Raw genomic sequence first — 15291 nt, forward strand, 5'->3', positions numbered from 1 at the left:
GCTAGGGGTCGAATTGGAGCTGTAGTCACTGGCATATACCATAGCCACAGCAACACCAGATCCGAACTAAGTCTGCAACCTACACCACGGCTCACAGCAACGCTGGGTCCTTAACCCACTGAGTGAGGTCAGGGATCAAACCTGCGTTCCACTGAGCCATGACAGGAACTCTGAGTTGTTTGTTTTTTGATGTTGAGTTGTATGAGCTGTTTATATATGTATTGAATGTTTAACCCTCATTTGTCATATCATTTGCAGATATCGTCTCCCATTCAGTAGGTTGTCTTTCCACTTGTGAATGGTTTCCTTTGCTGAGCAAATGCTTTAAAGTTTGATTAGATCCCACTAGTTTATTTTTGTTTTTATTCCTTTTGCCTTTGGAAATAGAGCCAAAATAAATATTGCTACAATTTATGTCAAAGAGTGTTCTGCCTGTGTTCTCCTCTAGGACTTTTATGGTTTTGGGTCTTACATTGAGGTCTTTAATTCATTTTGAGTTTATTTTTGTTTGTGCTGTGATAAAACGTTTGAATTTCAGTCTTTTATGTGTAGCTGTCCAGTTTTCCCAGCATCATTTATTGAAGAGATTGTCTTTTCTCCAATGTGTCTTTTTCCTTCCTCTGTCATAGATTAATTGACCATAGGCATGTGAGTTTATTTCTGGGTTCTCTATTCTGTTCTGCTGATACACATGCCTGGTTTTGTCCCATGCTGTTTTGATCGCTATAGCTTGATAATATAGTCTGTACTCAGGGAATATGATAACTCCAGCTTTGTTATTTTTTTCTCTAGATTATTTTGGCTATTTCAGTCTTTTGTATAGAACTAGACAAATTTTAGCACTGTTTATTCTGCTCAGTGAAAACAGTCATGGGTATTTTGATAGGGATCACATTAAATATATAGATTGCTTTGAATTATATGGATATTGTAACAATATTAATTCTTCTAATCAATAACATGGGATATCTTTCCATTTATTTGCATCATCTTCAATTTCCTTTATCAGGATCTCATAGTTTTCAGAGTATAGGTCTCTTACCTCCTTAGTTAAGTTTATTCCTAGGTATTTTATTCTTTTTTGATGCAATTTTAAACTGATTTTTTTTCTTGCTTTCTCTTTCTGATAGTTCATTATTAGTGTATAGAACAGATTTCTGCATATTAATCTTGTTACCTGCACCTTTAATGAATTTATTTATTAGTTCTAATATTTTTTTGGTGAAGACCTTAGGATTTTCTACATATGTATCATGTCATTTGCAAATATAGTGATGCAATTTTTTTTCTTGTGAAGGGAACTTTTAAGATCTACTCTCTTAGAGACTTTTAAATATATGATGCAGTATTATTAACTATAGTAATCATGCTGTACACCCCAGGACTTATTTATTATATCACTGGGAATTTGTATCTTATTTGGCATCATTTTTATCAGGATTATAGATTGCTTCTTTGTTTTGTATTGATGTACCATATTTATTTAATCAATCTATTTGTGATGAATTTTGAGGTTAATTCTAGGTTTTTTTCTAATTCCTTTTTTGCTACAATAAATATTTTCTCAATGAAGAAACAATATTATACATATAACTTTGCACAGCTGTACTTTTAATGAAAAACATAGAAAACATGCAGGACATTATATCACAGAAATGCAGTGAACTATTTTCAAGAAAATGTTAAAGGAGCTTTAAATAAACAGTTTTCTTATTTCAAATATTTTGGCCAAGAAAAAGTACCCTACTTCTCTGATCAGTTAGACTCTAACCAGAGAGCAAAAGACCCAGCCAGTGGTCCCATCATGTGCCTTTATGACCAAGATCATTAATGGCTAAACCCAGAGAGGGCGACTCAGCTCACTGGTACTGTTGGTACCATACTTTCCCTACCCGACAGTTCTGCGTGGTTTGGTTTTTGATGCTATGGACAAAGATTCAACATAAATTGGAAAAATGCAACCACCTTTTTTGTCACGTTGAAGACATTGCACATTATTTATGCAATGGCCCTTTCAGTGATGTAGACCATGAACTGAATTCAGATGACAAGTCCTTTGACCCTACTAACTCACTTCTGGGAATTTATCTTAAGGAAATGATCCAGACGAGAAGATGTGTTGATGAAAAACATCCTTTTCAATTCTGTGTTATTTATGATAGCACAAATGGATGAAAACAAACCAAAATATTTAGCAAAAGAATAATGGTTCGATTTAATATATAACCCCATTCACTGGGGCTTTATGCCAGTATCCAAGCACCGAGAGTCGTGACCATTTAAAACTTTGAAAAGTGACAAAGTTATTACCTGTGCTAAAATAGTGATGTATGTACACATATCATTTTATAAAGCCTGGGAGAATAAAATATTTGATGTGTTAGATTTTTGCATTCTGGATAGTCTTTTTCATCTATAAAAAAATCCTATCTGTTTTATAATATTTTTGTAAAATTAATAAGTTAATAATCTACCAAAGGTAATTTATGTTTATATCTGAATCTTGGACAAATGTCTATTTTAGTCTCATTCAGGAATTGACAAATTCTTTTAAAATGGCTTCTAACAAGGCTTTCTCCAACATGGCCCAACCTCGTCCAAAGTCACAACTCATCATAGCATCAACTCAAAATCCAAAAATCTCATCTAAATATCAACTTTAAAATCCTAGATCTCACCATCTAAATTGTTCAAAGCAGATATGGGGAGACACTGTGTATGATCCATCTAAGGACAAAGTTCTTTTTTTTAATTTTTAAAATTTATTTATTTTTTGTTTTTTTAGGGCTGCACCCATGGCATATTGGCGTTTCCAAGGTTAGGGTTTGAAAATCAGAGATGTAGCTGCTGGCCTATGCCACAGCCACAACAATGCAGGATCTAAGCCTTGCTGTAACCTACACCACAGCTCACAGCAAGGCCAGATCCTTAACCCACTGAGTGAGGCCAGGGATCCAACCTGTATCCTCGTGGATACTAGTCAGATTCATTTTTGCTGACCCACGATGGGAACTCCTCTTCTTCATCTTTAAAGTAAAACATTTGGTCCAGTGCCTTGCATATCATAGAAATGTAGGCACCATCAAAATTATTCCCTTCATTGTATTAAGTGGAGGGTAGCCCTTTATAGCCTCCTCGTTGCCTTAGCAGAGAGAAGGCAAAGTATAAGATGATGATGATGACAGTAATGGTAGGGGTAGCAGAAGTGATGGTAATAGTAACTCTTAATAAGGAGTTCATCATGCAGCAGAAGCTTTTATAAGTTTTTTATATGTTGTCTAAATTTATTCTCATGAAGCCTCTTTGTGGTGAGAACTATTGTTACCCCTATGTTCATGTGAGAAAAGTGTGGGATAGAGAGGTTATATAATTAGTAAGTGGCCAAGCCATGATGTCCATGCTGCTCAGTTAAAAGCAGGTCCACCTTACACTCATGTTCTAGGTCACTGTGCCCAACCTTTTTCTAGTCTTGATGTTCATGAAATGCAATTTTAAAGAATCGCTACTCATTTTTCCTTCAGTTTCCATTTTGTGTATCTTGGGTTTCCATTTTGTCTGTCACACTCTGATGAACATTCCCAAGATTCTCCTGCTTTACCAGGAAGAGATTTCTTCTCTTCTGGAAGTTCTTTTTTATTATTGTTTGTTTTTTAAGACTTAGAATCTCCCCTCCAAATTTGCATTTGAAAAAATTTGAAACTTTCAGGTAAGTTGAAAAATTGGTACAATGAGCACTTTTATCTCTCACTTTCCATTTACTAATTGTTAATCTTTCATCTCTGTCTTTCTGCATATAAATAGATATAGTGGTTTTTTTGCTGGACAGTTTTTTGCTGCAATTGTCATGACACTTACCCCCAAATCTTGTACCTTCTAAGAACAAGGACTCTCTCCTTTCTACTTAGATCATGATAAAATCCAATAAATTTTAATATGATACATGTATCTAACATTCAGCATGCCTGAACTGACAAGTTAGAACAAATGGATTTCATGTCATTCTGATAAAAAAAGTTTTTTTCTGAGTAGACTTTAAGAGATTCTTACAGAGAGGAAGTTCCCTTCGTGGCTCAGTGGTTAATGAATCCGACTAGGAACCATGAGGTTGTAGGTTCGATCCCTGGCCTTGCTCAGTGGGTTGAGGATCCGGCGTTGCTGTGAGCTCTGGTGTAGGTTGCAGATGTGGCTTGGATCCCGGGGGGTTGTTGCGGCTCTGGAGTAGACCGGCGGCTACAGCTCCGATTAGACCCCTAGCCTGGGAACCTCCATATGCCATGGGAGCAGCCCTAGAAATGGCAAAAAGACAAAAAAAAAAAAAAAAAGAGGTTCTTACAGAGAAAGAGTCTCACCCCCCATGACTTTCCCAAACTCTGTAGGAAGTGGTAAACAGAAGGCTGGTTTGGCATTTGAAACTCAGCATTTGTATTTACAGACTCTCCATATCAAAAAGTGTCCAGGAAAGGAAATATATGAACCAGTGGGTGTTGAATGAGATCTGTTCTGCTCTGCACCTGGGGTCCAGGTTCTGTTTTTCCACTGACTAGTGGTATGATCAAGAGTGGCCCCCACTTGCTGAATTCTTCCACTCCCCTGAAGTAGGGCTCCTTACTTCCATCATTTGTATCTGACAAGGTTGTTCAAGGATTGAATGAAAGCATATCCATGGACTTGCCCCACAAGCATTTAATTCGAGTTCACAGACATAAGGCAGTTGTATCATTTTAGGGTTTTTGACCTGGAAGCATACTTCAGCCACTCTCCGCCTCCCCACATCTGCCAGTCTTTCTTTTCAGCTTGCAACTATCTGCTCCATGTAAAATCCATTATGGCCCTTGTTCCTCATCTTAGTGGAATCAGTCAAGAGAGAGAAAAGTCGTTATGATAATTGAGCTGTAAAGATGAGTGCAGTGCCATGTCAGACCACACCAATGCTGGAAGCCAAAGGACTGGAGTTCAGAGCTTGCCCTATCACAGTAGCTGTGACAGTGGGCAATTCCATAGCTTCTTTATGCCTCGATTTGCTCATCTGAAAGGTCATGATTGCTGCCTTTCAGGGCCATCGTGAGAACTGTGTAAGGTGATATGAATGTATCCAGAATAAATGCACCTTCCTTTTTGCCTCCCAATTTTGTTAGGTGATTACCCTCCCCTAGTCCCTGAACAAAAACATCAGTCAGCCCCCAAATTTGTGCCTACTCTTAGATTTTCCCATGGTTATTTTGTCATAAGCTCCATTAATTTCAAAATTAAATATGATAACTGAAATGTCCAGTCCAGGAAACATACGGTTACTCTGAATTTCATCTAATATTCAGTTATTCTCCTCTCCTCTTTATTTTGGGCTCAGAGGGAAGGGGAGGGAAATGAGGTGTGGTGGGCGGCTTGGTTTTTCCTCCTTGTCCTTCTTTCTCATTCTGGGCAACGTGAGAAGGTCAAAATGACCAGCCCTCTGAAAGCATGGTCTGGTGGTAAAGATAAACAGATGTCTTTGAGTAGAAAATGATAAATAATATAGAAGAGGCTAAGATACTAGAAAAGGAGTTTGAAGGTTTGAGGAGGTCCCTGAATCAAACAATTCAGGATCGGCAAGCAGCCTATAGTCCCTTTAAATATAAGCATCCTCAGTTCTTCCCTAATCTGTCTGCCCTATAAGTTCCTATCCTTAACTAAGCTGCTGTTATTAATGGGCCAGCTAAATGCCCCATGGACCATGTCTTCACAGTCAGAATTGAAACCAGCAAAGCTCTTCCAAGCTCTTCCAAGCTCTAGAGGTCTTTGATTGGGATGGTTTCTGATAAATTGCATGTTTGTGGGGTGAAGCACCATTGGTCATCCACTTTCAAGCCACCAATGTATGTTTACTGAGCTCAGGATTTGGTTTCTGTGTCTGTGTAAGGAAGTGTGGTGGGAGATAAGATTGGAAAAGGAAGATTGTTAGGAACAACAACAGGGGATAGATAAAGCTCTTTGACCATCAAGATGACGGGGTCAGTGTTCCTTTCACTAGACATTAGGAGAAGAATGGAAGCAGAGAGGAGCTTCCCAGACAACTCCAGGATTGAGGCTTTTGCTTTCAGAATAAGATGGTGGAGATTTGAACAGGAAAACTGGCAGGGGGAATGCAAAAGAAGGGAGGGGTACAAGGGAGAATGAAAATGAAAACTTCTCAAGCAATCAGGAGAGAAGAACAGGTGGTTTGTCGTAGCGGAGGAAGGTGACTGGATGGGATTGAAGGGTGAAAATGATTTTGCTTTTAGGTATGCCCAGTCTGAAGCCCTAGTGGCATGTTTTGGTGAGAGGTGGCTGTGAATGGAGACATAGGTCTAAAAGTCATGGCAGAGTTCAGTGCCAACGATGTGAATTAAGAAATGGTAGAAACAGGATCTCCAAGAGTAGCAGTGGCAAAAATGACCCCTTCATCTGGATTATTCACATCCGAACTCTCTTTCCCTAACTTTGATCAGGAATTACACAGATTGATGGCTTAAGCACCCCATACTTAGTTGCTAGAAAAACCCGAGCAAATAAAGAACAATTTCTATAATAGGCTGTAAGGCTAATTTCAGAAATACTGCATTGAAAACATTATGTACTCAAACTAGAGTCTTTGTGGACATAAACAAAAACTACCCAAATGAGAAAAAGCAAAAGGCTATGTATTCAAGGCTTTCTATAGCAGGGGACTCATCCACCATCCTTGGTATTTGGCAGAGATTCAAATGTAGGCAGGAGTATGCAAAAGCTTTTTTTTTTTTTTTTTTTTTGTCTTTTTGTCATTTCTTGGGCCGCTCCCGCAGCATATGGAGGTTCCCAGACTAGGGGTTGAATCGGAGCTGTAGCTGCCGGCCTACGCCAGAGCCACAGCAACGCAGGATCCAAGCCGCGTCTGCGACCTACACCACAGCTCATGCAACGCCGGATCATTAACCCACTGAGCAAGGGCAGGGATTGAACCTGCAACCTCATGATTCCTAGTCAGATTCCTTAACCACTGCGCCACGATGGGAACTCCTGCAAAAGCTTTATAGTGGAAAAAAAGGCTTCAAATATGCCCTGATTGGAGGCTCTGGCTTGGGGAGCTGGAGGCCAGCTAATTAGAACTGGGACATCCTATGTAATTGGTTATGGCGGCAGATTTGGTTTCCTGTGGTTGGCCCTAAGTTGGAAGCAAGAACAAAGATTAGAGAGGCTGGCAGTTATTGATAAAATCCTGGTTGATTTGGCCTCCAAATTGCAGGCTGTGGTTGAACTTCCCTGGCTAGTTCCTGCAGGTTGTGAATTTGAGTTCCCTTTTTATATATTATCTCAGCACTGTCCCTTTGAATATTCAGTCTTTTATGTTGAAAAGTGTTCACCTTTAGGAAGTTCCCTTTGGGGCTCAGAGGTAACAAACCCGACTAGTGTCCATGAGGATGCGGGTTGATCTCTGTCCTCCTTCTGTGGGTTAAAGATCTGGCATTGCCACAAGCTGCAGGAGTATGTTGTACACGTGGCTGGGATCGTGAATTATTGTGGCTATGGCACAGGCCAGCAGCTACAGCTCCAATTCAACCCTTAGCCCCCAGGAACTTCTATATGCCACAGGGGGCAGCCCTAAATAGTAAAAAAAAAAAAAAGAAAGAAAGAAAAAAAAAAGTTCAGCTTTAAAACTGTATCATCTTCTCATTTGCCTGACCCTCTTGGCAACCATTGTGTAACTGTTTATTTTTATTTTTTATTTTTTTTTGCCACGCCCCTGGCAGATATAGAAATTACCAGGTTAGGGATCACATTCAAGCCACAGCATGACCTATGCCATAGCTGCAGCAACACTGGATCATTAACCCACTGCACCAGATCTGGGATGGAACTCAGGCCTCAGCAGCTACCTGAGACCCTGTGGAGACAGCGCGGGATCTTCAACCCACTGTGCCACAGTGGGAACTCTGTCTCTTTCCTGTACTGAAAAGTTGCTTTCAGAGGCATTACATTTGGATTGGTTTTTCAGCTAAACCCTAGTTCTTTTGTCTTAAATCCTTTCTTTATTATAAAATATAAACAAACAGAACACCTTTATACCCTAAGAAGGTATAATCATACAGAAGGATATAAAACAAAAAGACAATTTCCCTTCTCCCTCTGCCAGTCCCTGAGTTCCACTATTCATTGTATCCTGCTACATCCCTATGGAAATGATCTTTGCATATGTAAACATATAAATTATATACCTGTAGTTGCATATTGGCCTCTGCTTGAAAAAAATTTTGCATAAGTGGGGTTACACTATTATCCCTTTTTTATTAACTCTTTTTTTCCGAGCTGTTTTGGGGGTCATCTTTGGAGATCTTTACATCAGTACATGTCAGTCTAACTTGTTCCCCATTTATACCCTCATTAAGTGGGTTTTGTTCTCCACTCTATCATTGGTACTAGATTTCAATGACACTCTTCCTAATTTTAAATGAGGTGAGAGGTCCTTTAAATTGAATTTATTTTACTGTCAGTGAGATCAAGAATCTTCATATAATTCACTAGCCATTTGTATACATGGCTTTTCTGTCCATTTTTCAATCAAATCAATTTCCTATTCCTCCATAAGATCTTGTATATTAGAGTTATCAGCCCTTTATTTTACCATCCATCATTTCACCTTGTATATCTGCCATACAGAAGTTTTAATTTTAAGTACTTAAATTTGTGGGGGTTTTTAAATTGGTTTTAATTTTATGTCTTGAATTGAAAGACCTTCCTGTTTTGCTACTTTGTTGCATTTTAATCAAATCCCCCGGTTTGGAAGCAGAGTTGCATGGAGTATAATTGGAAGAAGTTGGTGTGTCTGGCATTTCTCTGTGAATTGATTCCTTGTCTTGGAAGAGTTCATGAAGCCTTGAGTGGCCTGAGTATACCCTAATGATGAGAAGAAAAAAACAGGAAGCAAGAGAGATTTTAATCAGCCACTGAAAAACTGTCCTCTCAGGCAGGCTGCTAAGTTGTTTTATTGTTTTTTTTTTTTTTTTTCCTCCTGGAAACAGTATTTGATGGTTGGCCCCCAATCACAGCAATAATTGCTGCAGCTCAGAAACTTGTGTGACAGGAAAATGTGAGCAAGGCATGGGTACAGGGATAAAATGGCCCTCTTTGGGGACACAGCTCAGACCCGAAGAGCACATCCAGAAATTTTGTCACTTCCTGATTGCCCCAGACATATTTGAGGGCAATGAAGAGATGAGGATGGAGCAGTGGAATGAGTTGAGAATTGTATAGGAGGGAGAGAAGATGCTGTTTATTTATTTATTTATTTATTTATTTTTAGGGCCGCATCCATGGCATATGAAAGTTCCCAGGCTAGGGGTCTACTTGGAGCTGCAGCTGCTGGCCTACACCACAGCCACAACAAACACAGGATCCAAGCCACATCTGCCACCTGCGGCAACGCTGGATCTTTACCCACTGAGCAAGGCCAGGGATTGAAGCCGCATCCTCACAGACATCATGTCAGGTTCTTAACCTACTGAGTCACAACGGGAACTCCTGAGAAGATGCTGTTTAATTTGGTCTGTCCCTTTGGTTGTTTGATTTCTCATCAGGAGACCAGGCTGTGACTGCTGCTGCCATTGCTGCCATCACAGTGTGACCTCAGGCTGCCTTTGTGTTCTACGTGCTCATCCTTAAGTTAGGAAGGAAGCATTTTTTGTCCTGCAGCAAGGATGGCATTTTTGAGACTTTGGGTTTGCAGGCTGGCTTGACTGGGAAGAAAGCACGAGAGTTTTAGGTTTCCAGGCTTCTCCTTATCTCTGTCCTCTGCTGGATATAACTGATGTCTGAAGAATGCCTAGGTTCACTCAGAGGTACATCTCCCCATGGCTTCCTTCCCTAGGAACCACTGGTTACTCTCCAACACTTTATGGCAATGCCAAGCTGGTAATCCCTTTGGAAAACAGCAATTCAGCACAGTAGAGAGCTCGTCTGTCCTCACTGTTGAGGATAACCTTGACTCTGTGTCTTTGGACATCCAAGGGCTCAGCTCTCTACATCCTGCATCTTTTGTCACTTTGTCCCAGGGTGGGGGTGGAGGCTCTAGAGGCTGAGTCATAGCAAGCCAGCCATCTAGCCAATCCCAGAAGAATTGTATTCCCCTTTTATCAGCCTCAGAGAGAAAATGAAATAGTTTGAGTCCAACGTCTTTGAGTGCAGGGAATATTCCATATTTGTACACCTAATAGGCATTTCATCCCAGCATTCAGGTGGACCATTAGGGGCATGCAGGATTTCATCTCAAGAGGGATTACACTCTGATGTTGAGCACTCAAGATGTGTCCTAACCTCTTCTTGTCTGTGACGATGACCATCACACTGATCATTCTGGAGAAACAATGATTAGAGATATTTACTGAGAAAAAGTTCTATTTTTCCTTCCATCAAGTAGGAGTCTACAGTTGCAATTTTTTCCAATGGCCACCATTTTGACATGTAAAACCGCAGGCAATTGATAAGCCAATGTTTATGTTCAAAGTAATAAAAATAATTACCATAGGGAAAAAAAAGCACAGCTAGATTCCCCAAATACTTCATTGGTTTGTTCAAACAGTAGATATTTATTCTTGCCTTTAAAACCTCCCAGGCACCATGCTATAAGTTGGGAATGTATCTAGAATAATAATAGTAATTCTAGGTAACAAATATTGGGTGCTTATAACCTGTTAGGTATTGCGCCAAATGCTTTACATGGATCATCTCATATAATTCTCAAGTCAGCTTTGTAATTAGATGCTTTTATAATCTCTAAATGATGATAAGAAGAGTGAAGTTTGGGGAGGCTCATAACTTGCTTCTAATAAGGATTAAAGCCGAAATACAAACCCAGTGCACTTTTTCCTTTTTCATTGTTTACTGTTGGTTCTACATGAGGCAGAAATAAGTCCCTGACCTCACAGGGCTTATAGTCTAAATTAGCAAACACTTTTCTTCAGACAAACTCAGAATCAGTGTCTAGAGACATGTGCAGTGTTTCCCAGAGAAGGCTTTCCACATTTCAGCAGGAAGCAGGCTGGTCGCACCTACTCCTTTGGTGGCAGTTGGTGGATGACATGGACTCCCCTTACTTTCTCTAATCCTATTCCATCCTCCTGTATCCTGACTCCTCATGTCCTCCTCCCAGCAGCTTTTGCCTTGTCCTTCCAGCACCCTCTTTTTTCCCTGAGTATTCTCCCCTCCACACCTGTTTATTTCTTTTCTCCCCCATCTAGACAATTATTACTGTCCCTAAATGCCCTACAATGAAGTTTTGAAGGAAAACATGGAAGGGAGGGGAACTTTCGATACAGATGAAATGAGCTGTTGATGGATGGCTTAGTGAGGCTAGGGGGCTCCGTCTCTATCTGTCTCTGGCATTTGAGGGACTTAAGATTCCAAAAAGCACATTCTTCTCATTCTGCCATTGCTAATCTTATTTTTTTTCCCCCATGATTACCAACCCGGTTCATTATGTTTTCAGCTCACATTAATCTTCTTTTCTGTGAGTTTGGTAACATTTGGAGTTGTTTCCCTCTATGTTTATCCATCTGGGATCTTTAGAAAAGACAAGTTTGCAGAGAGTCATTTGTGGCTCCCTGCTGTAAGAGGAATGAATGTTCTCCTTGTTTCTCAGATTCAGAGAGAGACTCCTCCAAAGTCAAGCATGAATTCCCTCCACAAGGCAGGCCCCCCCTCCCCAGGGCTCCACGGCAACATCCATGTGAGATTGAGCTGCACCATAAAACATTGATCCCTGGATTTTGTTTGTCCTCACAGAGCAGATGGAATTGAGAAAGAGCTGTAGGGGTAGTGGAAAGAATTAATTGTGAGATTAATGAGTCAGAACAAAGTCTTTGGCTTGATTCCTGTCTCTACCACCTACAAGCTATCTGACCTTGGGCAAATCACATAACATGTCCAAGATCCACTTGCCTCATCTTTGAGGATTCCATTGTAGAGGGGATATTCTTTGTATGAGAGAGTAGTTTTCAGTGTTAGCTTGTATCCAGTTCTCATAACCTTGCTCATATCACTAAAAGTTGCAATTTCTGAGAACTTTTCCAACACTAATTTTATACATATATATATATAAAATATATACATATGTATAATATATATATGTTTGGAAAGAAAAAAAACAGGCTATTGAGGAATGCTTAGAGGCTAGATTTCTTTGGAGATGTGTGTCATATTAGAAGATCTATTGGGGGAGTTTACCCTGTGGTGCAGTGGGTTAAGCATCTGGTATTGTCTCTGCAGTGGTTCCAGGTTGCTGCTGTGGTGTGGGCTTGATCCTTGGCCCAGGAACTTCCAAAGACTATGAATGCAGCTGAAGAAAAAAAAAAATCTATTGGGGAGGGGCTACATCATGTAGAATACAGATAGAGAGTCCTTTAGAAATTCAGTTAAGGACATACTTTCAGGTATAATGTAATTTCAAAAAGTCACAGGGAGGCAACTCTGGTAGAGCATCTGGGCTGTAGGTCCCTAGAAACACTTTGTTGTAAAAGCTGGAGTGCCACTCATTCAGTCTAATTCAAGTTAAGGTATTTCTTTAGAGAAAATATTGCAAACTGGACATCGATTCAAAAATCTATGACAGACATAGTTTTCTATGGTAATTAATTCTGAAGTAGTATTATTTATCATTGCTGCCCAAGTGCAGGGCTCAATTGCAAAAGATGCCTCTGTGGTAGGAAGAGGAAAGAGATTATTATATTTTGTTGCTGTATGATTCAGAAAGGGTTGAGAATATGGTGAGGGCCAGGAGAGTTGAGAGAAACCTGGACTGCTTGCTCTAATTTTGCACCGTGAAAAATGAGGCACCATAATTTGGAAATGTTGTCATTTATTGACAGTCCTCTCCCCCAGCACCTGGGATTTGAACAGGAACCTCTCATGACACAAGTTTCTCCCAGGGGTGTTGATGGAAAGTACCTGCATAACCAACTCTTCTGCACACATAAAATGCCAGACGCCTAAGGAGCATTTCTAATTGCAAGGTACCTCCCTTTGCAACAGAGCTAATTCATCTGCTTCCCTTTCTTTTAGGTGCCCAAGCAAGGACAGGAACAATGAAGAGAAACGTGTGTTAGTTGCAGCCCTCTGAACCACGCAAGAAAGAAAATCAACAGTGTGGACAGGTCTGGAACCATTACCCCACTTGTTTGTTGGAATAAATGAGGAATGGGCTGGTGATTATGCTGACATTCCAGCATGAATCTGGTAGACCTGTGGTTAACCCGTTCCCTCTCCATGTGTCTCCTCCTACAAAGTTTTGTTCTTATGATACTGTGCTTTCATTCTGCCAGTATGTGTCCCAAGGGCTGTCTTTGTTCTTCCTCTGGGGGTTTAAATGTCACTTGTAGCAATGCAAACCTCAAGGAAATACCTAGAGATCTTCCTCCTGAGACAGTCTTATTGTATCTGGACTCCAACCAGATCACATCCATCCCCAATGAGATTTTTAAGGACCTCCATCAACTAAGAGTTCTCAACCTGTCCAAAAATGGCATTGAGTTTATTGATGAGCATGCCTTCAAAGGAGTAGCTGAAACTTTGCAGACTCTGGACTTGTCTGACAACCGGATTCAAAGCGTGCACAAAAATGCCTTCAATAACCTGAAGGCCAGGGCCAGAATTGCTAACAACCCCTGGCACTGCGACTGTACACTCCAGCAAGTTCTGAGGAGCATGGCGTCCAATCATGAGACAGCCCACAACGTGATCTGCAAGACTTCTGTGCTGGATGAGCACGCAGGGAGACCATTCCTCAATGCTGCCAATGACGCCGACCTTTGTAACCTCCCTAAAAAAACTACTGACTATGCCATGCTGGTCACCATGTTTGGCTGGTTCACCATGGTCATCTCTTACGTGGTGTATTATGTGAGGCAAAATCAGGAGGATGCAAGAAGGCACCTTGAATACTTGAAATCCCTGCCGAGCAGGCAAAAGAAAGCAGATGAACCCGATGACATTAGCACTGTGGTCTAGGGTCCAAACTGACTGGCATGGAGAGAGAAATCCGCTTGGGATTGCAGTAGAATAAGTGGTTTACTTCTCTCACCCATTGTAAACATTAAAAACTTTGTATCTCCGTTTCTTTTGAATTACGCCACTTTTGAATTATGCCACTGTTGAACTTTTAACCAACATGACGACATAAGAAATCATTTTAGTTTAGGCGACCCACCCCTTAATGGTACCCCCGGTGGTATATTCCTGAGTAAGCAACTCTCTGAACGTTAGTTAGATCCATCTCACTATTTAATAATGAAATTTATTTTTTTAATTTGAAACCAAATAAAAGCTTAACTTTCAACCACTGAAAACAGAGTGACTTATTGCTCAAGAAAACAGTATGGTCCATTGCTTTAAAGAGAAACAGACAACCCCTGTGAACCTAGAGAAATCTCAGAATGAAAGATGTGTTACTAAGTTCTGCTGTACACTGAGGAGCCATAGCTGAATGATCAGCCAAGTAAAGTATCTGTCTTAGCAAACCCAGATGATAATATGTAGCGTAGCATTCTGCAAGAGGCTTTAGTTGGGATGCCTCTAGGAGTTTGCTATTTAAAAGTTGGTGGTTTACCTAAACACACTATTTCTACTCTAGGCTAGACACATGGGCAAAAAAAGCAGTGCACATTCTGTCCTCAAGATATCCTGCTGGTGCACAGAGATGTGAGACAAACATAGAAATGGCCATGCCAAAAAGGAAGGCCCTAATTATCATGTAGCATCCACTTGTGCAGTCATTGTGCAATGCATTTGTACACTAATACTATGTCTCTAAACCCTCACTCCTGGAGGAGAAAGTGATAACCACCCCATCTGCAATGGAGGAAGCTATGCGTGAAAGAGGTCCCATGAACTGGCAGGTAGAAAGTTATCAGAACTTGAACTTGAACCAAGTCTTCCCATCTCCCACACTGAGGTCTTCACATTATGTTCTTACTGGGTTGGTTTATAGACATATAATTTACATTTTAAAAATGCCACCCATGGAAGTTCCCATGTGGTGCAACAGGTTAAGGATCCAGTGTTGCCACAGATGGGGTACAGGTTGCAACTGCAACATGGGTTTGATCCCTGGCCTGGGAACTTCTGCATGCTGTGGGTGTGGCCAAAAAGAAAACCAAACAACAAAAATGCACCCCTGGTAAGTGTACAATTATCCATATTTGACACAGTCATACACCTGTGTATCACAATACTATGTCCCTGATGTTGTTCAGAGATAGGAGAAAAACTCACTTGGTTCTTGGAGTAGGGAATTGTGTTCTTTTGGTTTTA

At 40.5% G+C, this 15291-nt stretch overlaps 1 protein-coding gene across 1 annotated transcript in view; it reads left to right on the plus strand.

The window, feature by feature from the left end:
* Nucleotides 1–14320, plus strand: part of LRRC3B (leucine rich repeat containing 3B) — a 92424-nt gene extending 78104 nt beyond the window's left edge. The window contains exon 2 of the mRNA XM_047769240.1: nucleotides 13045–14320. Coding sequence (XP_047625196.1) covers nucleotides 13210–13989 — 780 coding nt within the window. The 5' untranslated portion in view covers nucleotides 13045–13209 and the 3' untranslated portion in view covers nucleotides 13990–14320. The remainder of the gene's footprint in view (nucleotides 1–13044) is intronic.
* Nucleotides 14321–15291: the final 971 nt, after the last annotated feature.

The sequence above is a fragment of the Phacochoerus africanus genome, chromosome 1 (genome assembly GCF_016906955.1).
Source record: "Phacochoerus africanus isolate WHEZ1 chromosome 1, ROS_Pafr_v1, whole genome shotgun sequence".
Classification (NCBI taxonomy): domain Eukaryota; kingdom Metazoa; phylum Chordata; class Mammalia; order Artiodactyla; family Suidae; genus Phacochoerus; species Phacochoerus africanus.